The sequence below is a fragment of the Heptranchias perlo genome, chromosome 21, assembly GCF_035084215.1.
Source record: "Heptranchias perlo isolate sHepPer1 chromosome 21, sHepPer1.hap1, whole genome shotgun sequence".
In the NCBI taxonomy this organism is placed as follows: domain Eukaryota; kingdom Metazoa; phylum Chordata; class Chondrichthyes; order Hexanchiformes; family Hexanchidae; genus Heptranchias; species Heptranchias perlo.
The window spans coordinates 49,984,507-50,011,030 of record NC_090345.1 but is presented as its reverse complement, the minus strand read 5'-3'; the positions used below and the strand labels follow the sequence as shown (position 1 = coordinate 50,011,030).

Sequence of the window (26,524 nt, the reverse complement as noted above, 5' to 3'; positions counted from 1 at the left end):
TCTCGCTACGAAAAGTCATAACAAGAATAAAACCGGACGGACCACTCGGCACCGGACACGACAACGGCAAAACACCAAGCCCAGTCGACCCTGCAAAGTCCTCCTCACCAACATCTGGGGACTTGTGCCAAAATTGGGAGAACTGTCCCACAGACTAGTCAAGCAACAGCCTGACATAGCCATACTCATACCTTTCAGTCAATGTCCCAGACTCTTCCATCACCATCCCTGGGTATGTCCTGTCCCACCGGCAGGACAGACCCACCAGAGGTGGCGGTACAGTGATATACAATCAGGAGGGAGTGGCCCTGGGAGTCCTCAACATTGACTCTGGACCCCATGAAATCTCATGGTATCAGGTCAAACATGGGCAAGGAAACCTCCGTCTGATGAATCAGTCCTCCTCCATGTTGAACACCACTTGGAGGAAGCACTGAGGGTAGCAAGGGCACGAAATGTACTCTGGGTGGGGGACTTCAATGTCCATCACCAAGAGTGGCTTGGTAGCACCACTGCTGGCCGAGTCCTGAAGGACACAGCTGCACTGAGGACACCATCCAACATGTTGTGTGGCACTATCACCGTGCTAAATGAGATAGATTCAGAACAGATCTAGCAGCTCAAAACTGGGCATCCATGAGGCGCTGTGGGCCATCAGCAGCAGCAGAATTGTATTCCGGCACAATCTGTAACCTCATGGCCCAGCAGATTCCTCACTCTACCATTACCAACAAGCCAGGGGATCAACCCTGGTTCAATAAGGAGTGTAGAAGAGCATGCCGGGAGCAGCACCAGGCGTACCTAAAAATGAGGTGCCAACCTGGTGAAGCTACAACTCAGGATTACACGCGGAAGCAACATGCTATAGACAGAGCTAAGCGATTACACAACCAACGGATCAGATCAAAGCTCTGCAGTCCTGCCACATCCAGTCGTGAATGGTGGTGGACAATTAAACAACTAACGGGAGGAGGAGGCTCTGCAAACATCCCCATCCTCAACAATGGCGGAGTCCAGCACGTGAGTGCAAAAGACAAGGCTGTGTGGATGCCTCCTCCTGATATCCCCACCATCACAGAAGCCAGTCTTCAGCTAATTCGATTCACTCCACGTTATATCAAGAAACGGCTGAGTGCACTCGATACAGCAAAGGCTATGGACCCCGACAACATCCCAGCTGTAGTGCTGAAGACTTGTGCTCCAGAACTAGCTGCGCCTCTAGCCAAGCTGTTCCAGTACAGCTACAACACTGGCATCTACCCGACAATGTGGAAAATTGCCCAGGTATGTCCTGTCCACAAAAAGCAGGACAAATCCAATCCAGCCAATTACCGCCCCATCAGTCTACTCTCAATCATCAGCAAAGTGATGGAAGGTGTCGTCGACAGTGCTATCAAGCGGCACTTACTCACCAATAACCTGCTCACCGATGCTCAGTTTGGGTTCCGCCAGGACCACTCGACTCCAGACCTCATTGCAGCCTTGGTCCAAATATGGACAAAAGAGCTGAATTCCAGAGGTGAGGTGAGAGTGACTGCCCTTGACATCAAGGCAGCATTTGACCGAGTGTGGCACCAAGGAGCCCTAGTAAAATTGAAGTCAATGGGAATCAGGGGGAAAACTCTCCAGTGGCTGGAGTCATACCTAGCACAAAGGAAGATGGTAGTGGTTGTTGGAGGCCAATCATCTCAGCCCCAGGACATTGCTGCAGGAGTTCCTCAGGGCAGTGTCCTTGGCCCAACCATCTTCAGCTGCTTCATCAATTACCTTCCCTCCATCATAAGGTCAGAAATGGGGATGTTCGCTGATGATTGCACAGTGTTCAGTTCCATTCACAACCCCTCAAGTAATGAAGCAGTCCGAGTCCGCATGCAGCAAGACCTGGACAACATCCAGGCTTGGGCTCATAAGTGGCAAGTAACATTCGCGCCAGATAAGTGCCAGGCAATGACCATCTCCAACAAGAGAGAGTCCAACCACCTCCCCTTGACATTCAACGGCATTACCATCGCCGAATCCCCCACCATCAACATCCTGGGGGTCACCATTGACCAGCCATATAAATACTGTGGCTACGAGAGCAGGTCAGAGGCTGGGTATTCTGCGGCGAGTGACTCACCTCCTGACTCCCCAAAGCCTTTCCACCATCTACAAGGCACAAGTCAGGAGTGTGATGGAATACTCTCCACTTGCCTGGATGAGTGCAGCTCCAACAACACTCAAGAAGCTTGACACCATCCAGGACAAAGCAGCCCGCTTGATTGGCACCCCATCCACCACCCTAAACATTCACTCCCTTCACCACCGGCGCACAATGGCTGCAGTGTGTACCATCCACAGGATGCACTGCAGCAACTCGCCAAGGCTTCTTTGACAGCACCTCCCAAACCCGTGACCTCTGCCACCTAGAAGGACATGAGCAGCAGGCACATGGGAACAACACCACCTGCACATTCCCCTCCAAGTCACACACCATCCCGACTTGGAAATCTATCGCCGTTCCTTCATCGTCGCTGGGTCAAAATCCTGGAACTCCCTTCCTAACAGCGCTGTGGGAGCACCGTCACCACACGGACTGCAGCGGTTCAAGAAGGCGGCTCACCACCACCTTCTCAAGGGCAATTAGGGATGGGCAATAAATGCTGGCCTCGCCAGCGATGCCCACATCCCATGAACGAATAAATTTTTTAAAAAATAACAACTCACTGGGTATAAAATTTCTCCCCATCTCCCCTCTGGTTCTTTTGCCAATTACCTTAAATCTGTGTCCTCTGGTTACCGACCCTTCTGCCACTGGAAACCGTTTCTCCTTATTTACTCTATCAAAACCCTACACGATTTTGAACACCTGTTTCAAATCTCCCATTTACCTTCTCTGCTCTAAGCTGAACAACCCCAGCTTCTCCAGTCTCTTCACATAACTGAAGTCCCGCATCCCTGGTACCATTCTAGTAAATCTCTTCTGCACCCTGCATCTTTCCTAAAGTGTGGTGCCCAGAATTGCCCATAATACTCCAGCTCGGGCCTAACCAGTGTTTTTTTAAAGGTTGGGAAGGCATAACTTCCTTGTTTTTGTACTCTCTGCCTCTATTAATAAAGCTCAGGATCCCATATGCCTTTTTAAGAGCCTTCTTAACTTGTCCTGCCACCTTCAAAGATTTGTGTACATACACCCCCAGCCCTATTAGTTCCTTCACTCCCTTTAAAATTGTACCATTTAGTTTATACTGCCTCTCCTCATTCTTCCTACCACAATGAATCACTTCACACTTATCTGCATTAAATTTCATCTGCCATGTGTCTGCCCATTTCACCAGTCTGTCTATGTCCTCCTGAAGTCTGTTACTATCCTTCACATTGTTTACTACATTTCAGAGTTTTGTGTCGTCTGCAAACTTTGAAATTATACCCCGTATACCCAAGTCCAGATCATTAATATATATCAAAAAGAGCAATGGTCCTAATACTGACCTCTGGGGCACACCACTGTATACTTCCCTCCAGTCTGAAAAATAACCGTTCACCACTACTCTCTTTTCTGTCCCTTAACCAATTTTGTATCCACGCAACCACTGCCCCTTTGATCACATGGGCTTCAATTTTGCTAACAAGTCTATTATGTGATACTTTATCAAACACCCTTTGAAAGTCCATATACACAATATCAACCACACTACCCTCATCAACCCTCTCTGTTACTTCATCAAATTTGCCTTTAATGAATCCATGCTGGCTTTCGTTTATTAACCCATATTTTTCCAAGTGCCTGATTATTGTCTCTAAAGTTTCCCCACCACCGACATTAGGCTGACTGGCCTGTAGTTGCCGGGTTTATCCCTCTCCACATTTCTGAACAAGGGTGTAACATTTGCAATCTTCCAGTCCTCCAGCATCACTCCCATATCCAAGAAGGATTGAAAGAATATGGCCAGAGCCTCAGCTATTTCTACCCTTACTACCCTCAGCAACCTAGGATGCTTCCCATCCGGACCAGGTGACTTTTACATAAAGTTATATAGAGTCTACAGCACAGAAACAGGCCATTTGGCCTAACTGGTCTATGTTCCACACGAGCCTCCTCCCATCATTTTTCATCTAACCCTCTCAGTATATCCTTCTAACTTTTTACTTTGAGTGCTGCCGACCTTTTAAGTACCTTCTCTTTGTCTATTTTTATCCTATCCAATTACTCTACTACCTCCTCCTTTACTGTGATATTGGCAGCATCCTCTTATTTAGTGAAGACAAATGCAAAGTATTCATTTAGTACCTCAGCAAAGATCTCCTTTTTTGTCCCTAATTGGCCCCACCCTTCCTTTGACTACCATTTTACTATTTATATGTTTCTAAAAGACTTTTGGGTTCCCTTTATGTTACCCGCTAATCCATTCTCATACATCTCTTTGCCTCTTATTTCCTTTTTCAGTTATCCTCTGTACCACATCCTTTCAAATCCAGGCTACAGTACTTTAAGACTGTTGGCACATTAGATATTCCACCCCTTTAAGCAAGCTCCCAGTTCCACCCTGGGCACTCATCTTGAATATTAAATTAAGGCTAATCCCAGAAGATCTAGGAGCATCAGTCTTTTCCAACTTACACATCTGTAAAGCTTGGGACACACTGGTTCCACAGTCTCAGTGCTAGGACCAGAAAAATTACCCTTGTGTTACCAAAGGTTCTGCTTATATCAGAACTTTTATTCAGAACTTTCCTCCAAACCTGAATAATGGCACAGTCCTTTCAGAACTCGCCACTGTTTATGTGATTCATGTTGATTTCCTGGTTATAAACAAAAGAAATGAAGCTACGTCCTTCCCCACTGGTCAGTTTTCTCCTCAGCTATATATGTTAAAGAAAGAACTTGCATTTATATAGTGTCTTTCATGCCCTGACGCTTTACTGCTAATTAATTATCTTTTGAAGAGCAGCCACTGTTCTAATGTAGAGAAAAGTGGTAGACAATTTGTACATAGCAAGGTCCCACAAACAACAATGAGATACATGACCAAGTAACAAGCTTTATTGATGTTGTTTGAGAGATATATATATTGGCCTGGACACTGTCTTATTGTACTTGTGACTGTAGTAGGCTGAGATCATAGTATATGTCATTTTTACTTTAAAAATTTCCTTAGAAACATTTTAAGAGTTCATGCATGGTATTTGTTTCCATTAAGAACAGATAATACTTTAAAATTTTATTATGCATTGTTATAATTCTTACACAAAATCAGCAATCCCATTAGGTGTAGTATTTCAGGACCTGAGAGATATGTCCATAAATCAAATATCTGAAAACATTTAACCTTTAAGAAATAAACCAGAGAACATGAAGTAAAAACAGAGAATGCTGGAAGTATATAGTGCCTCTAGCAACAACTAAAGGAGAAAAGACAGCTTAACCTTCCCAATGGAACCAGTTGTGCCAAAGGCTCCCTTCCTTTTCTGTTTTCAGCAGCTGATAGATCTGTGTATTTCCAGCATATTCTGTCCATTTCTACACATATTCACAATCACCCCCTCCATCTTTCTATCTCACATGGCCTCTCTACTCACATAATCTCAATCACAGATAAGGCCATCTCTGATCACCTCCTTGTATCCCTTACCATTCATGTCTCCTTTCCGTCCCTGGAAAAACTTTCCCCCAAGTCACTTACAACTGCACTTTCAGACTCCCAATTTTCTAGCCTTTGGTCCTCCATTCGCCATGATACTTCTGCAGCTACCGATCTCCTCAATCACACCCTCACCTCCATCTTTGATGCCCTTGTCCCCAGTCAAACCCCTTACTCTCTCCCACCTTGGTTGCTTCCCTTGGTAGAGCCCCTATCTTCATTCCTTAAGTCCAAAGGACACAGACTTGAACGTTTATGGCGCACAACTGGTTTAGCCATTCATCGCCAGATCTGGCTCAACCACAGCAAGCACTATCGGGTCCTGCTCTTCTCTGCCAAAACTGCTCACTATTCCAGGATCATCCTGGAATGCAAAGATAACCCCCGGCTTCTTTTTCTCCATTACAATCCATCTCCTTAAACCCCTCACCCCTGCCCCCTCCACCTTCACCTCCAACAACAAGTGCAAGGAGCTCATAGACTTCTTTGTCACTAAGATTGAGACCATCTGTTCAGATGCCTCTGCTGCTTCCCTCCCCCTTGTCCACCAAGCCAAATATCCCCCCAAGGTTCCTCCCTGCCTTAGCCCTGAACTTGCATCTTTCTCTAGTTTCTCAATCTTGTTCCCCTTAACTGCTGACCACCCAAATTCCCTTCCTGGCCCCCATTGCTAGCTGATATTGTAAATGGTTCCTTCTCCTCAGGTACTGTTCCCCTCATTTTCAAATCTGCCATCATCACCCCCTCCTCAGAAAAACCCACCCTTGATTCCTCTGTCCTAGCAAACTACTGCCATATCTCCAACCTCCCTTTCCTGCAACTCCATGTTTGAACTCCTCCATTCAGGTTTTCACCCCTTCCACAGCACTTAAAAGGCCCTTATCAAAGTCACAAATGACATCCTCTGTGACTGTGACCGGTGTAAATTATCCCTCCTCATCCTTCTCAACCTGTCTGTAGCCTTTGTCACAGTTGAACATCCTCCTCCACGCCTCTCCTCCATTGTCCACCTGAGTGGGACTGCGCTCACCTGGTTCCACTGTTACCTATTCAGTCGTAGCCAGAGCATCTCTTGCAATGGCTTCTCTTCCTGCTTCTGCACCATTACCTCTGGAGTCCCCCAAGGATGTATCCTTGACCCCATCCTATTTCTCATCTACATGCTGCCCTTCAGCAACATCATCCGAAAACACAACATCAGGTTCCACGTGTATGCTGACGACACCCAGCTCTACCTCACCACCACCTCTCTTAATTTTTCCACATCTTCTGGATGAGCAGAAATTTCCCCCAATTAAATATTGGGAAGACTGAAGACAGTGTCTTCGGCACCCACCACAAACTCCATTCCCTAGCCACTGATTCCATCCCCCTCCCTGGCTGTTATCTCAGGCTGAACCAAACTGTTCACAACCTTGCTGTCCTATTTGACTGTGAGCTGAGTTTCCGATCCCATATCCTCTCCATTACCAAGATTGCCTACTTCCACCTCCGCTGACCCTGTTCACCAATGCCTTGATTTTAATGTTCTTATCCTTGTGTTCAAATCCCTCCATGGCCTCGCCCCTCCATTTCTCTTTAACCTCCTCCAGTCCTACAATCCTCTCAGAACTCTGTGTTTCTCCAATTCTGGCCTTTTGCACATCCACCACTCCCTTCATCCCATAATTGGCGGCCGTGCCTTCGTTCATTTAAGCCCTAAGCTTTGGAATTTCCAATCCTCTCCATTTTCCCACCTCTCTCATCCTTTAAGACACTCCTTAAAACCTACTTCTTTGACCAAACTTTTGATCACCTGTTCTAATATTTTGTTTTGGTTCGGTGTCATTGTTTGTCTGATAATGCTCCCATGAGATTGTGGCCCATGGAATAAAGGGGGCATTAGCAACATGGATACAGAATTGGCTAAGGGACAGGAAACAGAGAGAAATGGTGAACGGTTGTTTTTTGGACTGGAGGGAGATGTACATTGGTGTTCCCCAGGGGTCAGTGCTGAGACCACTGCTTTTTTTGATATAGATTAATGGCTTGGACTTGGGTGTACAGGGCACAATTTCAAAATTTGCAGATGTCACAAAATTTGGAAGGGTAGTGAACAGTGAGGAGGATAGTGATAGACTTCAAGTGGCACAGGCGGACACACAGCAGATGAAATTTATCGCAGAAAAATGCGAAGTGATACATTTCGGTAGGAAGAACGAGAAGTGGCAATATAAACTAGAGGGCACAATTTTAAAAGGGATACAGGAACAGAGAAACCTGGGGGTATATGTGCACAACTCGTTGAAGGTGGCAGGGCAGGTTGAGAAAGCAGTTAAAAAAGCATACAGGATCCTGGGCTTTATAAATAGAGGCATAGAGTACAAAAGTATGGAAGTCATGATGAACCTTTATAAAACACTGGTTCGGCCACAATTGGAGTATTGTGTCCAGTTCTGGGCACCGCACTTTAGGAAAGATGTGAAGGCCTTAGAGAGGGTGCAGAAGAGATTTACTAGAATGATTCCAGGGATGAGGGCCTCTAGTTATATGGATAGACTGGAGAAGCTGGGGTTGTTCTCCTTGGAACAGAGAAGGTTGAGAGGAGATTTGATAGAGGTATTCAAAATCATGAAAGGTCTAGACAGAGTAGATAGAGAGAAACTATTCCTATTGGCAGAAGAGTCAAGAACCAGAGGACATAGATTTAAGGTGATTGACACAAGAACCAAAGGTGACATGAGGAAAAACTTTTTTACACAGTGAATGCTTAGGATCTGGAATGCACTGCCTGAGGGGGTGGTGGAGGCAGATTCAATCATGGCCTTCAAAAGGGAACTGGATACTTGAAAGAAAAAAATTTGCAGAGCTACGGGGATAGGGCGGGGGAGTGGGACTAGCTGGATTGCTCTTGCATAGAGCTGGCGCAGACTCGAAGGGCTAAATGGCCTCCTTCCGTGCTGTAACCTTTCTGTGATTCTATGTGAAATGCCTTGGGATGTTTTACGAAGTTAAAGGCACTACAGGGGAGAGGGATAGACCCAGCAACTACAGGCCAGCCAGCCTAATGTTTTGGAGACAATAATCCAGGACCAAATTAATTGGAATTTTGAAAAATATGGGTTAATAAATGAATGCCAGCACAGATTTGTTAGGCAAATCATGTTTGACTAACTTGATTGAGTTCTTTGATGAAGTAACGGAGAGGGTTGATGAGGGTAGTGCGGTTGATGTGTATATGGACTTTCACAAGGCGCTTGATAAAGTATCACATAATAGACTGTCAGCAAAATTGAAGCCCGTGGGATTAAGGGGACAGTGGCTGCGTGGATACAAAATTGGTGAACGGTTGTTTTTCAGACTGGAGGGAAGTATACAGTGGTGTTCCCCAGGGGTTGGTATTAGGGCCACTGCTCTTTTTGATATATATTAATGACCTGGACTTGGTTATACAGGGTATAATTTCAAAGTTTGCAGATGACACGAAATTCAGAAATGTAGTAAACAGTGAGGAGAATAGTAACAGACTCCAGGAGGACATGGACAGACTGGTGAAATGGGCAGATACATGGCTGATGAGATTTTACGCAGAGAAGTGTGAAGTGTTGCATTATGGTAGGAAGAATGAGGAGAAGCAATATAAACTAAATGGTACAATTTTAATGGGATTGCATGAACAGAGAGAGTCCTGAGGGTGTATGTCTTTGAAGGTGATAGGACAAGTTAAGAAGGCTGATTAAAAAGTCATAAGGGATTCTTGGCTTTATAAATAGAGGCATAGCTTTGAAAAAACACTGGTTAGGCCCCAGCTGGAGTATTGTTGCCAATTCTGGGCACCACACTTTAGGAAGGATGTCAAGGCCTTAGAGAGGGTGCAGAGGAGATTCACTAGAATGGTACCAGGGATGAAAGAATTCAGTTATCTGGAGAAACTGGGGTTATTCTCCTTAGAGCAGAGAAGGTAAAGGGGATAGAGGTGTTCAAAATTATGAACGGTTTTGATAGAGCAAATAAGGAGAAACTGTTTCCAGTGGCAGAAGGGTCGGTAACCAGAGGACACAGATTTAAGGTAATTGGCAAAAGAACCAGAGACAACAAGAGGAAAAAAAATTTATGCAGCGAGCTGTTATGATCTGGAATGCACTGCCTGAAATGGTGGTGGAAGCAGATTCAATAATAACTTTCAAAAAGGAATTGGATAAATACTTGAAGGGGAAAATTTGCAGGGCAATGGGGAAGAGCAGGGGAATGGGACTAATTGGATAGCTCTTTCAAAGAGCTGGCACAGGCACAATGGACCGAATGGCCTCCTCCTGTGCTGTTTCATTCTATGATTTTATAAATATAAGTTGTTAATTGAATGAGTGGACAAAAAGTCGGGATGGTTCCCTCATGGACGTGTGGATCTCCCCGCCCGATCCTCCTGTGTTCATGGGCGTGTGGATCTCCCCGCCCGATCCTCCTGTGTTCATGGGTGTGTGGATCTCCCCGCCCGATCCTCCTGTGTTCATGGGCTTGTAGATCTCCCCGCCCGATCCTCCTGTGTTCATGGGCGTGTGGATCTCCCCGCCCGATCCTCCTGTGTTCATGGGCGTGTGGATCTCCCCGCCCGATCCTCCTGTGTTCATGGACGTGTGGATCTCCCCGCCCGATCCTCCTGTGTTCATGGACGTGTGGATCTCCCCGCCCGATCCTCCTGTGTTCATGGGCGTGTGGATCTCCCCGCCCGATCCTCCTGTGTTCATGGACGTGTGGATCTCCCCGCCCGATCCTCCTGTGTTCATGGGCGTGTGGATCTCCCCGCCCGATCCTCCTGTGTTCATGGACGTGTGGATCTCCCCACCCGATCCTCCTGTGTTCATGGACGTGTGGATCTCCCCGCCCGATCCTCCTGTGTTCATGGACGTGTGGATCTCCCCGCCCGATCCTCCTGTGTTCATTGAGCCCAGGAAGAATACAATCTGCTCCAACATCTCCTTAAACAACTAGGCTCCCTGGGTTGTTTTTTTTTTCAGGACAATATTAATTTGTGGGAGACTATAGAAACCAATATAAAACACTGTCTAGTCCTGTAGCTTTATGTTGCAATTTTGAACACTATTGCTGCTTTTCACTCACTGTTCATTTTTTCTCTGTCTTTCAGTTTTTTGGGGTTGTGATAACTTGGCTGTATACCACCCGACTGGAGGATATCATCTACGAGTATGACGCAGTGGATAGCGGTCTGATGAGTGGACCGTCTTACAGACATCATGGTGAAGATATCAACACATCGGGGACAGGATGCTGCTGGTGTTTACCAGCTTTCGATGCTGTTGTATGAGATTTGTTGTGTGGGATAATTATACAGAGTAACAGATGTCTGGGAGAGCACTACAATGCTGCAACACAATCCGGGAGTTCTGATAATGATTAAAGCATGAGAATGACACTGCAGCAGTTCATGAACACAATCCAAAACTGTCAGATAGTTCAGGGATAAAAAGAACATAATTTTGGAACTATACAGCAGGTTTCTCAGTATTTGAGCAGAGGGAAGACAGGGTACGGTTTGGGGTGGAGATCGGAGGTAACAAAGACTGTATCCGAATTGTTAATCCATCTTTTCAGTTTTCAGATTCTGATAGACCTGCGGTGTATTACCAGCATTTTCTGTACTTTTTCCTTAGATATCCTACTGCCTTGTAACACTCCCAAACACCTGTTCTTTCCATTTATTGTATGTAAAGCACTATATCCCACTGCACTTTCTAAGAGTAATTTCCTGTGAATTTTAATATTGGAGCAAGCATGCTTCCCTGTCATGCTGTAAGCTGATGTTTGCTGCCACTCCATCTTGTTACTGTTCCTTAGACAAAGCACAACCATTCTCTAGCAGCAATGGCTGCTGCACTCCAGCAGATCGTGACACTGAAAACTTCTCACAAACTGAGACAAGAATCAGGAAGAAGTACCTTTTATACACTGTGGTCGGGGATGAATTGCAGATGTGGCCTCTCCTTGGTTTTGGGCTTGTACAGGTAGCTGTATTGTACCCATTCCTCCTGTACAAACCAACCTGAATGCATTGAGGAACCACGGGCGTATGTAGTTCATCCCACACCAGTCTGTGTTTTATCAGGTGATCGTGCAGGATTTTAGACTGTAATAATATAATACTGTACTGCTACTGACAGGCAACCTGCTGATTTTTTAATGTTTTTTCTTTACTTTAACTACAGTATGTGTCTAATGGCTGCTAATTGTTAAAAGGATGAGACTACAGGAGCAATTTCACAAAGTTGAGCTGTTGGCAGGGAATTTTACCCACTGCAAGCACATATCAGGAAATCGCAGGCTGTCATTTTCCTTCCATTAAAATGAATGGCCGATTTCCTGCTATGTACAGCTGGCGGGAGGCTCCCTGGAAGTTCATGAAATCACACTGGGAAAGGGCAAGATACAACGAGCAGGCTGTATCTGGGCAAACACATCTGAAGTTTGGTGTGGTTTCAGGTTTTCACATTTTTTTGCAAGATTCATTTTGATGTAACAAAATTGTGTGTTTTTTTAACTGAAAGTTTACATTGTTTAGTACACCATCCTGAGATTCCTGGTGCACAGGGTTTTTAAATTTCATATCAAAGGTTTGTAAATTTCTTAAATATTGGCAGGTCAATATACAACAGATTGAAGAGGTTTACTGTAGGTTTTACTTGAATAATGTTTCACTCACAATAGCTGGTTTCCTGTTCATTTTAAAGAGTTTAATACAAGCCTAACATTTCTGTACTAATTAAATGATATTTAGTTTACAATGTATGATTTGGCTAATTGTCAAACATATACTTTGGGAAGTTCTGTGTCTGTTCACTAATCTGTGGTGAGCAACTCCTCAGCACCAAACTGCCTAAAGCACTTGGTACAGGGAGAGTGTTGATTGAAGCTGCTTCCTGAGTCCGTACTGGGCAGTGTGCAGTGTGCTTCTCACTAACATTAACACACAAGTGCTTCACCGGGGGGAGTGGAGGTGTTAAACATTGCATTCCTCATTTGTTGAGTGCAATAGCTTGTTTTCTGCAAAAGATTCATGATAAAGGGTTGATTTATGGGCATTTCGAGTCAGTTAGTATAGCAGTTAACATTTTAAATACTTTTTAGTTGATTAAAAACAGGCTTTATTATAGAGCACTAGCTCGTAGTTTAATAATGTGTATATTGTGGCACAGTTTGATCAGTGCATCAACCAATGACTGATCTTATGTGTTTCGAATGCAGTCTGGTGAGATGAGCTGTTTGTACAGATTGTGGTGACTGCGCTGCACAGAATTAATTCTGCTCTCTGCCGGTGGAATGGAGTGCACCATTCACAGTTTTTAAAGTGGAGAGTGGGCCATGGTCTCACCAAAAAGTGGAGGAAATTTTTTTGCACTTCATTCAAACTTTTTACAGATACTGGGGCCAAATTCAGACTCTGTTACATCCCAAAAACAGATGCCTGCAGGGCATAACAGAGTGCTGACCAAGAGCTGGACCAACAACAGAGAAATAGAAAATAAGAGGCTCCGTAGGGAGAGAAAACAGAAAAAACATTGTCGTTTATTGCTCACCCCTCTTGACCTACATAACGATCTGCCCAAGAAGCCCTGGGACTTGTGATGCCCTGCCCTTCCCTGCCCTCAGGCCTTCATAATCCTGCCTGCTAGGAGGTGCAGAGCAGCCAGGATGTCTGCACTTTATTTCCCTTTTTGTGAGGCAGGCTTATGTCTGCTGGAACCTGCACTTTATATCCATTCTTGACTCATATAAATATAAAAACAGTACGTCACTGTGTGCACGTGCCACTCCGGATGTTATCACTTTGATACAATGGGAAAACAATCTTTAAAAAATGCCAGTGATATAACGCTGTCTGCCTCCGACCTGCACCTACAATGACAAGCACGATTTCCTGACCAAACAATAATTAAGCTCCAATTCACAACAGACTCTATTTACCTAACTTTGTGGCCTCAAACATGTTAAAATAGAACAGAAGTCAGTTGGAGCTCCCCCTGACCTTTCTACTGATTCAGACCAATCACACCTTGTAGCCTTAAAGCCACACAGTTGCACTTTAGCAGCCAACTAATGCACTATGCTTCACGTGTTCTCTTGGTAAGTCAGCGGTTCTGCTGCTTTATGTGAGCAGCACCACAAGATCCATCAGTCATATGGGGTAAATGTTAGGAGTTACTGCTGTTGCTTCGTGTTGCTCCAACCAGCTGCTACGTCATCAAAGGTGCCGCCTTTGGATGAGACTTTAAACCAAGGCCCTGTCTGCCTGTTCTGATGATTTCAGATTGTGGTTAAAAATCCCATAACACTATTGGAAGAAGAACGGGAAGTTCTCCTGATGTCACCACCAAGAACTGATTAACTGGTTATTCATCTAATTTCTGCTTGTGGGATCTTGATGTGTGCATTATTTGTGGCACTCATGCCAATCACTGCACTTCGAAGTAGTTCACCCAATGTGAAGCGGTTTGAGATTTTTCCGAGATCTGATGAGGGTGATTCTAAAGTGGAAGTCGTTCTTTACTGGAACCATCAGATGTTGAAAGCAGTGCAATGGGCTGAATAATGCAGTTTGTGATCTTTAAGGAGTCAGAAAAAATTGACAGACTTTTTCTGCTTGAAAGTGTTACTTATGGTTATTCTCTTCTCAGAGATTGCGTGGTAGATTTTCCAGCCAGCGGAATGAATCCATTAGTGTGAAATGCAAGTACAAAGACACGGAAATCAGGCAGAGAATCCATTTTGCTAGATCCCTACCCAATTAGCACAATGCATCATTAAAAGCTCAAATCCGATACAAAGTGAGATTCCCTAATTTTTTCAACGGGACTGCTCAGCTGCCCCATATAAAATGGGCAGTAAAGGACTGATGCATTCTTGCCTTTCAGGAAGGAGTACTTAAAGCTTAAATATTCATCGCTGCAATCTAAATTCTTACAATAGGTATTGGACTGAGTACTCCTCTCTATTTGAATTTTTTGGGAGGTAAAAGAAGAGAACGAAAGAAACGATGTGAAGCAGTTTCACTTGTACTAGAGCTGGATAATCCTTACCCATTGCAGCCATGTGTACAGACCCTGGGAATGTCTGAGGACAATTGCCTTCGTCACCTTCGATCACCAAGGAGATAGTTGCTGAGTTGTACCAACTGATGGAATATGACCTACACATACGGACAACCAGGACAGCCTTGCCAGTGACTGTAGTTGCCACAGCCCTGCATGTTTATGCCTCCAATCCTTCCAAGCCACCTCAGGGATATATGCAACATCAATCAATCCACAGTGCACACATGTATCAAGCAGATTACTGATGAATTGTTCATCAGATCAAATAGCTTTAGCACTTTTCTATGGAAAACCACTAGCAGACTAAAAGTGCACTGCTTTTCCTTTGCATCACAGGATTCCACAACGTCCAGGGCATTATCCGTGGTATTCATGCCATTCAGAACCCTACACACAATGCCATGGTGTTCATAAACCACACGGGTTTCCACTTCATTATTGTGCAGGTGGTCAGGGACAGGTGAATGCCCACTTGCCAGGCAGCACTCATGATTCCTTTATTTTAAGACAACCCTCCATGCTTGAGTTATTTGAAGGGGAAGGCAGAATGAAATGGTGACCTCTAAGAACTCTGGTTCCTGACACTGTTGTGACAACCTGGAACACCAGGTAAACACATACAAGACTCATGCACTCATCAGGATTATTATTGAACATACTACAAGCACCTTCAAGTGACATGTCTGATGCCTGGAAGAAAAGCGCTGTGTTACAGTGCTATCCTGCCAGAGTCCTCAGGATCATTGCTGTCTTCCTTATGCTGCACAAGAGACCTAACCAGGAGCAGGCTCACCAAGGGGACAGCAGGACACTGAGCCTGAAGATATCCCCACTAAAATTCAAGTATGCTACATTCACATAGATGAGACCTTTACCTAAGCGCCTCAGCCACTCAATTCAATAACCTTATTCTGCACTATCAAAAGGAAATTCTTCATACAAAGTTAAAATAAAGTGAAGCCACATTTAACACACTGGAAGTAATGAGTGTATGTACCTCGTGTTTTACCTGGTGCTTCACCTTGGCGACATTGTATGTTGTGTGTTTCCTCAAACCTGACCCTAGTGCTCCTTATAGGTGCTTCTTCACTGGAAATAGTAAGCAAGGTGGCTGGCTGCTGAGAGCTTCTTTGGATTGAAATAATCCTGTACCTCTTTATGGTGGGTATGAGATGGCCTTGCAAATAGCTCCACAACATTTAATGATGCACTGGATCCCAAACCCTGACGCTTCTTCTGTCATCTAAGCGGGTTAGCTGGATGGGCCAGATGTAATATCGCCCTGAGAGACAGCAGCCTGATCTGTGCCTACTCCAACCATGCCCCTGTGGCTGGACACTGCTTTACCAAGTCTGCAGATCTGTATAAGAGCAAACCTCTGAACAGCAGTGAAGTTTGTGAAGCCCTGTGTAATGACTCTCCCTAATGTACAGCAGACTTTCAGACAGGAGAGTCTGCTGTACATTAGAGCTCACAGTCTCCATAGCAGCAGTGTGAGCATTCAGGAGAGTTACCTTCACTGTGAAAAGAACACTCTCTGTTGCAGAAGCCCATGGAGTTGCTTCTGGCTCTGTGGTGGACAGAAGTTCCAATTAACCATTGTGCAGGACTACACTGATGGAGTAGGCCATTCAGCCCCTCAAGCCTGTTCTGCCATTTAATTACATCATGGATGATTTGTATTTCAACTCCACTTATCAGCCTTTGCTCCATATCCCTTGATACCCTTACCAAACAAAAAAAATTATAGATCTCGATCTTAATAATTTCAATTGACCCTGAGCATCCACAGATAGAAACGGGAACAGGTGTCAGGCCCTTTCACAGGCATCATGAGTACTTTGAAGAGATCCAATTGACGGTAGGTAATGATTGTGCTCAGATAGCAACCTTTGTTTATATGCAAGGACCAAATCCCAGGGCTCTGCAGCTGAGGAAGGACAAGAGCTGGCCCTCTAGCTATTGCCACCACCACATGCTCTGCTTAGTCATGCTCTACAATTCACCCAGAGACCCTCCTATCTAAATCAGCCGGAGTGGCTGTACCTTTGCTGTTGCTTGTGGCAGGTAGAGTAGGTAACACAATGTGTTGCCTTCTGCTGTGCCACCTGGATGACTGACTGTGGCTCTTCAGGGACTCCCTTAGAAACAGAAGAGGAATGTATATTAGAATCTGCATGTAAAGCTGACCGCAAAAGATCCCTTCAAACAGTGCTTACATGACAATGTGTGTTATGGTGCTGTGCTTGTGTGAGAGTGAGTATGAGGATATGGGGAAAAGGCGGGAAAGTGGAGTTGAGGTAAAAATCAGATCAGCCATGATCTCATTGAATGGCGGAGCAGGCTCGAGGGGCCGAATTGCCTACTCCTGCTCCTATTTCTTATGGTCTTATGGTGAGCAAAGGGCAATTAGGGATGGGCAATAAATGCCGGCCTCGCCAGTGACGCCCACATCCCATGAACGAATAAAAAAAAGGAAAAGCATGCCTTGCGCTGAGCTTGGGGGAGGACTCAAGCTTTGTCCACCTGTGCGGATTTGCTCCCTCCTGTTATATGCTGCCTTATCCTATGAGCAGGGAAGTAATGTTGAGATGCTGGAATTTTGAACAGCACAGTGACATCCTAGTGCCCATTCTGCATTCCAGGATGTGTCAGTAAATGAGCACACAATATGTTTTGTTGGAAGCTTGATTTGTGGATTCACCTTTGCAGATGTAAGTACAACAGTTTGATGTGGCAGCCAAAAGGTTTGTTCTGCTGCAGAATGGGCATCCATGCGAAACTAGGACAGAACTGTAAGGTTGTCCGAGTGACCTACAGCCAACGGCTAACAGGTTGAGAGCAAACTCTTTGCGACGTGCATACTTTGCCCATCTACAATGTTTGCCTGACTACGCCTCTGAGAAGCGCCTTGGGAAGTTTTTGTACATTAAAGGCGATATACAAATACAAAAATGTTCAATGTATAAAGAAAGACTGGGTAGTATTACCTTGGCCAATTTCTATGACTAGCACACTTTTTCCTCATCTTCTACCAGATCCTCTGAATTGACCCCCAGCATCCACAGATAGAAACAGGAACAGGTGTAAGGCTCTTCCACAGGCGTCATGAGTGCTTTGGAGAGATCCAATGATTGTAGGTAATGATTGTGCTCAGAAGACAACCTTTTTTAATATGCAAGGACCAAATCCCAGGGCTCTGCATCTGAGGAAGGACAAGAGCTGGCCCTCTGGCTGCATTGATCCTTTCTGCCACCTCCTCCCATGCAGTGCCAAACAAGGAATCTCTGGGCCACAATGTAACGGAGCAGTATCATACCTGCAGTACTGACTGATGGTGTTTTCTGTGACTGCTGCACCATTTTTTTGCAGCAACTGCTGCTTCTGATCTTGCTGCAGAAGAAAATCACCTCTTTTTTACATTTCCGCTGCAGCTCTTTAAACGTTGCAGCTGCACCAGATATTCTGCTCCCCACCCTCAGCCTCTTAAGAGAGCTTGTGGCGGGAGGTCTGGTTCAGGCTGGGAGATTGTTCTACATATCTGATTACTTTGGACTGCAGAGGATTCAGCAAGGTTGGACATTCCTGATTGAATAAGCATAAAGATCACAGCACACCATTCACACAGTCCAAGGCCCATAGAACAAAACATCACTAATGCTTAAAAGGATAAAAACGAAAATAACGTAAACCAGGAAATATCATCCATCTTTCAGGAATCATCCATCTTTTGGATGAGACCATAAACCGAGGCCCCATCTGCCCTCTCAGGTGGTCGTTAAAGATCCTATTGCACTATTCAAAGAAGAGCAGGGGAGTTGCAATTTCACCTTGGAATATTTCATCACACCAAAGACGAGGATCTTAATTTTCACAACCTAATTTAGAACATCAATGTTTTTTTAAATTGTGGTATTTGAAAATGTTTTCAAATCACATCCAGTTTGACAGATAAAACTGGGACTTTTTTTTTTAAAGATCCATCTAATTATTGGCTGTCTTTAGCTACACTCGTGTTCAGAGAGATAACTTGATTGCATTTTGTGCCTCTTCTACTGTTGTTTAATATGCTGGCCAGACAGCAAAATTAATGTTCTGTGAGTCTGCACTGTTTTTAGATAGCCTGCCGATTCTGACTACTACAAAGGCCTTTTAAATAGTGTTTACTTCTGGGTATTCCAGTGTCAATTCTTTGTGATTTTGAAAAGAAAATGTTTTTAAATTTTGGTGGAAGTTTTTTTCTGTATAACATTTTAACAATAAACTCTGAATGCTAATATTTTAACAGCAAGAGTTCAGTTGTGTGTGCAAAGGGATGTGCCTTCTTACTGAGTGTAAAGTGTGTACAATTTGGTAACTCGCCTCTGCTTCCAGGTTTATACTCCAGCAGTGGCAATGTCTCCGTAAGTTGCAGTGATGTTAAGTCACAGGTGGCGGTGGTAAAGGAGATGTTTTACATGCTCTAAGCTTATCAGATGCGGAGCCTTTGGGTGTCATCACAGTGCCATTGACTTTCAGCCACTAAAGAAAGCATTTGAGGCATTAGTTACATTGAAGTGGAGACATGTTTCAGTCTCCAATAGTTGAACAGCGTGACTAACACCATCAAGGAATTAATGGGGAAGTACACTTTTTCAACATATGTCTAAAGTATCCTGTATGTGTTCACAAATGATTCCAGGGTGCTCATGTAGTGACAAAACCTGTGAATAAGCAGTACTGAGTCCGTGGGATCAGGGAAATGCTTTGATTTGAGTTCTTAGTGGATTGATTTTCTGACTTTTTTTTTATTCGTTCATGGGATGTGGGCGTCGCTGCGAGGCCGGCATTTATTGCCCATCCCTAATTGCCCTTGAGAAGATGGTGGTGAGCCGCCTTCTTGAACCGCTGCAGTCCGTGTGGTGAAGGTTCTCCCACAGTGCTGTTAGGAAGGGAGTTCCAGGATTTTGACCCAGCGACGATGAAGGAACGGCGATATATTTCCAAGTCAGGATGGTGTGTGACTTGGAGGGGAACATGCAGGTGGTGTTGTTCCCATGTGCCTGCTGCCCTTGTCCTTCCAGGTGGTAGAGGTCGCGGGTTTGGGAGGTGTTGTCGAAGAAGCCTTGGCGAGTTGCTGCAGTGCATCCTGTGGATGGTACACACTGCAGCCACAGTGCGCCGGTGGTGAAGGCAGTGAATGTTTAGGGTGGTGAATGGGGTGCCAATCAAGGGGGCTGCTTTGTCCTGGATGGTGTCAAGCTTCTTGAGTGTTGTTGGAGCTGCACTCATCCAGGCAAGTGGAGAGTATTCCATCACACTCCTGACTTGTGCCTTGTAGATTTTCTGACTGTCTTCATTCCTGATTGATTGCTGACTTGGTACAAGTCCTTGTGCTGCAGAATTTTCTGATGATTGATAGCGGTGAGCATGGAGGATGGGAGGCCACAAGGATACAGTTAGACTAGTCAAGCGAGGAGACATTAAAGGTATGTGTAAGGGTTTCAACTGTGATGGGGCAGAGGTGGGCTGTGTTGTGGAGGTGGAAGTGAGCAATCTCTCTGAGGGGTAGGATGGGAGATTAACAGTCAGCTCACGGGTAGAATCATAGAAAATTTACGGCACAGAAGGAGGCCATTTGGCCCATCGTGTCCATGCTGGCCAAAAATGAGCCACCCAGCCTAATCTCACTTTCTAGCACTTGGTCCGTAGCCTTGTAGGTTACCACATTTCAGGTGCACATCCAGGTACTTTTTAAATGAGTTGAGGGTTTCTGCCTCTACCACCCTTTCAGGCAGTGAGTTCGAGACCCCCACCACCCTCTGGGTGAAAATATTTTTCCTCAGCTTCCCTCTAATCCTTCTACCAATCACTTTAAATCTTTGCCCCTTGCTTCCTGCCACTGAGTCAATTTTGGATCCAACTTGCCACTCTCCCTCGGATCCCATGGGCTTGTACTTTTTTGACCAGTCTACCATGTGGGATCTTGTCAAAAGCCTTACTAAAATCCATGTACACTACATCAAATGCACTACCCTCATCGACTCTCCTTGTTACCTCCTCAAAAAATTCAATCAAGTTAGTCAGACATGACCTTCCCTTAACAAATCTATGCTGACTCCGTGATTACTCCGTACCTTTCTAAGTGATGGTTTATCCTGTCCCTCAGAATTGATTCCAATAATTTGCCCACCACCGAGGTTAGACTGACTGGGCTGGAATTACTCGGTCTATCCCTCGCTCCCTTTTTAAACAATTGGTACAATGTTAGCAGTCCTCCAATCAGGATGCCAAGCTTTCTAACGGTTTGGGTCAGCCTGACTGTGTGGCTGAACGCATGGTGAGTGACTGAAGATGATGTTTTCTCAATGTTGAACTGGAGGAAGTTGTGATTCATTCAAGACCAGATGTCAGAACAAGTAGTCTGACAACACAGAGAAGAGGTAGAGCTGGATATCATCGGTGTACATGTGGAAGGTGTCCCACGAAGCACAGAGTCACTGAGCAGCATGACCTCCCTGCAATTTCACGGAGTTCCAGGATTCCCCAAAGCATAAGGAGTCAAAGATTGCACACACATGGCCCCTTCATCAACCCCATCGTCTGCATCAACATGATAGGATTCCACTTGCTCAATGTCCAGCTTGTTTCTGATCAGGAGCACTGCATTATGTGCGGAAATGCTCCCTTCCCTTGCAGCTGCCACAATGGGGGAGAAATTAATCCTCATCGTGCCCAGTTTCCAGTGGGCTATGTCCTGTGCCCCAAAAACGCCTGAAATACGTCCAATGTCATATTATCCTCATACGATATTCAGGCATCCCCAGCAGTCATCTTAAACAGGCATTAGGTCATTTGCACATGTTAATGAGGGGCTCAACGCCCGATTAGGGACCCCTTTGAGAAAGTGGGAAGAGCTGAGTGTAGCAGGCATTCAAACTATTCCGCTCGGGTTCTCCATCGTTTGCTGCGGCCTAACCAGCAGCCACCAACAAACAGGTATGTTTGTTTTTTAAAACTGACTTTAATGTGGAGTTGAGAGGTGTGGGATTGTGAATCCCACACCCACAGCACTACTGCAGGCTGCTGCCAGCCCACGCTTGCCTCCCTCATTGAGCATGAGCTGGAATGCACCATCAGTTAAGCTCCCGAAAACGAACCATAACGTATTTTTACTACAATATCTTCATTTTAAGGCAGCTCACCGTGCTAGCCCTCTTTTAATCAGAAAAGCAAGTGCCGGGTGGATCCTGGGAGATCAGGACTACCCTCTACAGCCACGGCTGATGATACTAATGCACAATCCTAGGACATCAGCTGAGCTCCACTATAACAAGATCGATTCTTCCACTACAATCATTGTAGAACACGCTATTGGAATGTCGAAGACATCCTTCAGGTGTCCTGATTGGTATATGGGCAGCTGTACAATATGGTCCAGTTAGGGTCTCAAGGATAGTGGTGTTGTGTTGCATGCTAAACACTGTAGCCTTATAAAGCCGCCTCCTTGTGGAGCCCCCGGAAGAGAAAAACACCCAAGGGCAGCAGGAGGATCGGGCAGATGAGCAACAGCAGCCTGAAGAAGGATATGGATGACATCCTGTTGCCAGCTGCAATAGACATTTGTGCCAATTTGATGTGGGAGGGCTCTTGACCACCACATAGATGGCATCATCTTCACAACCTTACCTGCTTCTTCAGTTCACATGGCTTCTCAATAACAACATCTCTAAGTACAATAACGGCAGGGTGAGAACGTGTCCTGTAACTAATAGCTCAGTGGACAAGAGACTTCCAGCTTACAGATTTATATTGACAATTCTCAGGCAATCTGAGGCAGAGAGAGCAGTAATAGTGTTTGAAACTGGCAGTCACAACTGGAAGGCTGTCTAAAGGTAGTGCAGGCCTGGCCAGTGGGAGGTGGGTAAAGAGCTCACAGTAAATGATTTTCTGTTTAAAACTCCATGTTTAGAGAGAAGGTGAGTTATGTTTTTGATGTTTTATATAGAGAGTGTAGGGAAATATATATCTCGGTGTTAACTGTATATTGTTCATACATATGTAAATTAAAAGAACTCATTGTTTCTAATCCATTTGGAGAAAAGGAGAATTCACTTGGCAGTTTGATACATTCCAGTAGCCGGTACATAGAGTAAAGGTTCTCTGTTATGATCCCTGGGTCTCACAATCACTTACCTGGGTATTGGCCAGAAAAGAAATGCACTTCAGATCATAGGGGACATGAGGCCTGGTTACAGAGTGACTGGTGGAAATATCTAAAGTAATAACTCAGAAACATGACACAGCCCTCAGTTAAATTGAGCAACTTCTCATCCTCATCAGATTAAAACCCGGGCAGACAGCACACCACAAACTGAGCTGGGAACAGTGTGTGAATAGTACTGCTAAAATGGGAATCGTGGAAATCCAGTGGTGAATAGGTGTAACTAGTTCAGAACTTCTTTTATTTCACTTCCCTGCTTTAACTACTGTAGTTTTAAACTTGTGCAGCTGATAGTGAATTGGCATTTAACAGCAGGCAACCGTCCCTCACTGGCTAGGTGTTAACTAATCTACTGTGTAGCTGTGCTGCCTGAGCAGCTGAAACTAGCTGGTGACCTAATTTGGTATCAGCACACCACAGAGTGAGAACAGTGTCTCTAAAACGGGAATTTAACAAGAGTGACAATTCAGAGCAGAGCGGTTTCTTGAAATTATAAGTAGATAAAAAATATAAAAACAAGTTAAAACTTAATTCTAACTTATCTACTATTCCTAATAAGAGTGTCAGCACAGGAAGGGACAGTGACAAACGGTTCCTGCAGAGGTGGGAGTTTCGAGGAATCAATGTCGCAGGATGTGTCTTCAACTGTGATTACTTCAGCTTAAGCTCTCAGAACATAAAGGGAGAGAGGTTTCTGGAGCAGGAGTTTCAGAGGGGAGATACCCCACTGAGAGATAGGGAGCTGGCAGTGGTCGAGCAAGGAGTGGTGATTATCCATAGGTCAGGGAGAGTGAGGGGGGACAGGATAGAGCAGGAACACGCAGAGTAAATTACCCTCTCTAACAGGGAGAGTGAGGGGGGACAGGATGGAGCAGGAACACGCAGAGTAAATTACCCTCTCTAACAGGGAGAGTGAGGGGGGACAGGATGGAGCAGGAACACGCAGAGTAAATTACCCTCTCTAACAGGGAGAGTGAGGGGGGACAGGATAGAGCAGGAACACGCAGAGTAAATTACCCTCTCTCAGACAGGGAGAGTGAGGGGGGACAGGATGGAGCAGGAACACGCAGAGTAAATTACCCTCTCTAACAGGGAGAGTGAGGGGGGACAGGATAGAGCAGGAACACGCAGAGTAAATTACCCTCTCTAAGACAGGGAGAGTGAGGGGGGACAGGATAGAGCAGGAACACGCAGAGTAAATTACCCTCTCTAACAGGGAGAGTGAGGGGGGACAGGATGGAGCAGGAACACGCAGAGTAAATTACCCTCTCTAACAGGGAGAGTGAGGGGGGACAGGATGGAGCAGGAACACGCAGAGTAAATTACCCTCTCTAACAGGGAGAGTGAGGGGGGACAGGATGGAGCAGGAACACGCAGAGTAAATTACCCTCTCTAACAGGGAGAGTGAGGGGGGACAGGATGGAGCAGGAACACGCAGAGTAAATTACCCTCTCTAACAGGGAGAGTGAGGGGGGACAGGATGGAGCAGGAACACGCAGAGTAAATTACCCTCTCTAACAGGGAGAGTGAGGGGGGACAGGATGGAGCAGGAACACGCAGAGTAAATTACCCTCTCTAACAGGGAGAGTGAGGGGGGACAGGATAGAGCAGGAACACGCAGAGTAAATTACCCTCTCTCAGACAGGGAGAGTGAGGGGGGACAGGATGGAGCAGGAACACGCAGAGTAAATTACCCTCTCTAACAGGGAGAGTGAGGGGGGACAGGATAGAGCAGGAACACGCAGAGTAAATTACCCTCTCTAAGACAGGGAGAGTGAGGGGGGACAGGATAGAGCAGGAACACGCAGAGTAAATTACCCTCTCTAACAGGGAGAGTGAGGGGGGACAGGATGGAGCAGGAACACGCAGAGTATATTACCCTCTCTAACAGGGAGAGTGAGGGGGGACAGGATGGAGCAGGAACACGCAGAGTAAATTACCCTCTCTAACAGGGAGAGTGAGGGGGGACAGGATGGAGCAGGAACACGCAGAGTAAATTACCCTCTCTAACAGGGAGAGTGAGTGGGGACAGGATGGAGCAGGAACACGCAGAGTAAATTACCCTCTCTAACAGGGAGAGTGAGGGGGGACAGGATGGAGCAGGAACACGCAGAGTAAATTACCCTCTCTAACAGGGAGAGTGAGGGGGGACAGGATAGAGCAGGAACACGCAGAGTAAATTACCCTCTCTAACAGGGAGAGTGAGGGGGGACAGGATGGAGCAGGAACACGCAGAGTAAATTACCCTCTCTAACAGGGAGAGTGAGGGGGGACAGGATGGAGCAGGAACACGCAGAGTAAATTACCCTCTCTAACAGGGAGAGTGAGGGGGGACAGGATGGAGCAGGAACACGCAGAGTAAATTACCCTCTCTAACAGGGAGAGTGAGGGGGGACAGGATGGAGCAGGAACACGCAGAGTAAATTACCCTCTCTAACAGGGAGAGTGAGGGGGGACAGGATGGAGCAGGAACACGCAGAGTAAATTACCCTCTCTAACAGGGAGAGTGAGGGGGGACAGGATGGAGCAGGAACACGCAGAGTAAATTACCCTCTCTAACAGGGAGAGTGAGGGGGGACAGGATGGAGCAGGAACACGCAGAGTAAATTACCCTCTCTAACAGGGAGAGTGAGGGGGGACAGGATGGAGCAGGAACACGCAGAGTAAATTACCCTCTCTAACAGGGAGAGTGAGGGGGGACAGGATGGAGCAGGAACACGCAGAGTAAATTACCCTCTCTAACAGGGAGAGTGAGGGGGGACAGGATGGAGCAGGAACACGCAGAGTAAATTACCCTCTCTAACAGGGAGAGTGAGGGGGGACAGGATGGAGCAGGAACACGCAGAGTAAATTACCCTCTCTCAGACAGGGAGAGTGAGGGGGGACAGGATGGAGCAGGAACACGCAGAGTAAATTACCCTCTCTCTAACAGGGAGAGTGAGGGGGGACAGGATGGAGCAGGAACACGCAGAGTAAATTACCCTCTCTCAGACAGGGAGAGTGAGGGGGGACAGGATAGAGCAGGAACACGCAGAGTAAATTACCCTCTCTAAGACAGGGAGAGTGAGGGGGGACAGGATAGAGCAGGAACACGCAGAGTAAATTACCCTCTCTAACAGGGAGAGTGAGGGGGGACAGGATGGAGCAGGAACACGCAGAGTAAATTACCCTCTCTAACAGGGAGAGTGAGGGGGGACAGGATAGAGCAGGAACACGCAGAGTAAATTACCCTCTCTAACAGGGAGAGTGAGGGGGGACAGGATGGAGCAGGAACACGCAGAGTAAATTACCCTCTCTAACAGGGAGAGTGAGGGGGGACAGGATGGAGCAGGAACACGCAGAGTAAATTACCCTCTCTAACAGGGAGAGTGAGGGGGGACAGGATAGAGCAGGAACACGCAGAGTAAATTACCCTCTCTAACAGGGAGAGTGAGGGGGGACAGGATGGAGCAGGAACACGCAGAGTAAATTACCCTCTCTAACAGGGAGAGTGAGGGGGGACAGGATGGAGCAGGAACACGCAGAGTAAATTACCCTCTCTAACAGGGAGAGTGAGGGGGGACAGGATAGAGCAGGAACACGCAGAGTAAATTACCCTCTCTAACAGGGAGAGTGAG

The 26,524-nt window shown here is 45.9% G+C and overlaps 1 protein-coding gene across 2 annotated transcripts in view; it reads left to right on the top strand.

Moving 5' to 3' along the window:
- Nucleotides 1–18,989, top strand: part of tspan15 (tetraspanin 15) — a 255,113-nt gene extending 236,124 nt beyond the window's left edge. For both annotated transcript variants that reach the window (XM_068002643.1, XM_068002642.1), the window contains one exon: nt 10,744–18,989. In XM_068002643.1, the coding sequence (XP_067858744.1) occupies nt 10,744–10,923 (180 nt within the window). In that variant the 3' untranslated portion in view covers nt 10,924–18,989. The remainder of the gene's footprint in view (nt 1–10,743) is intronic.
- The last annotated feature ends 7,535 nt before the right edge of the window (nt 18,990–26,524 follow it).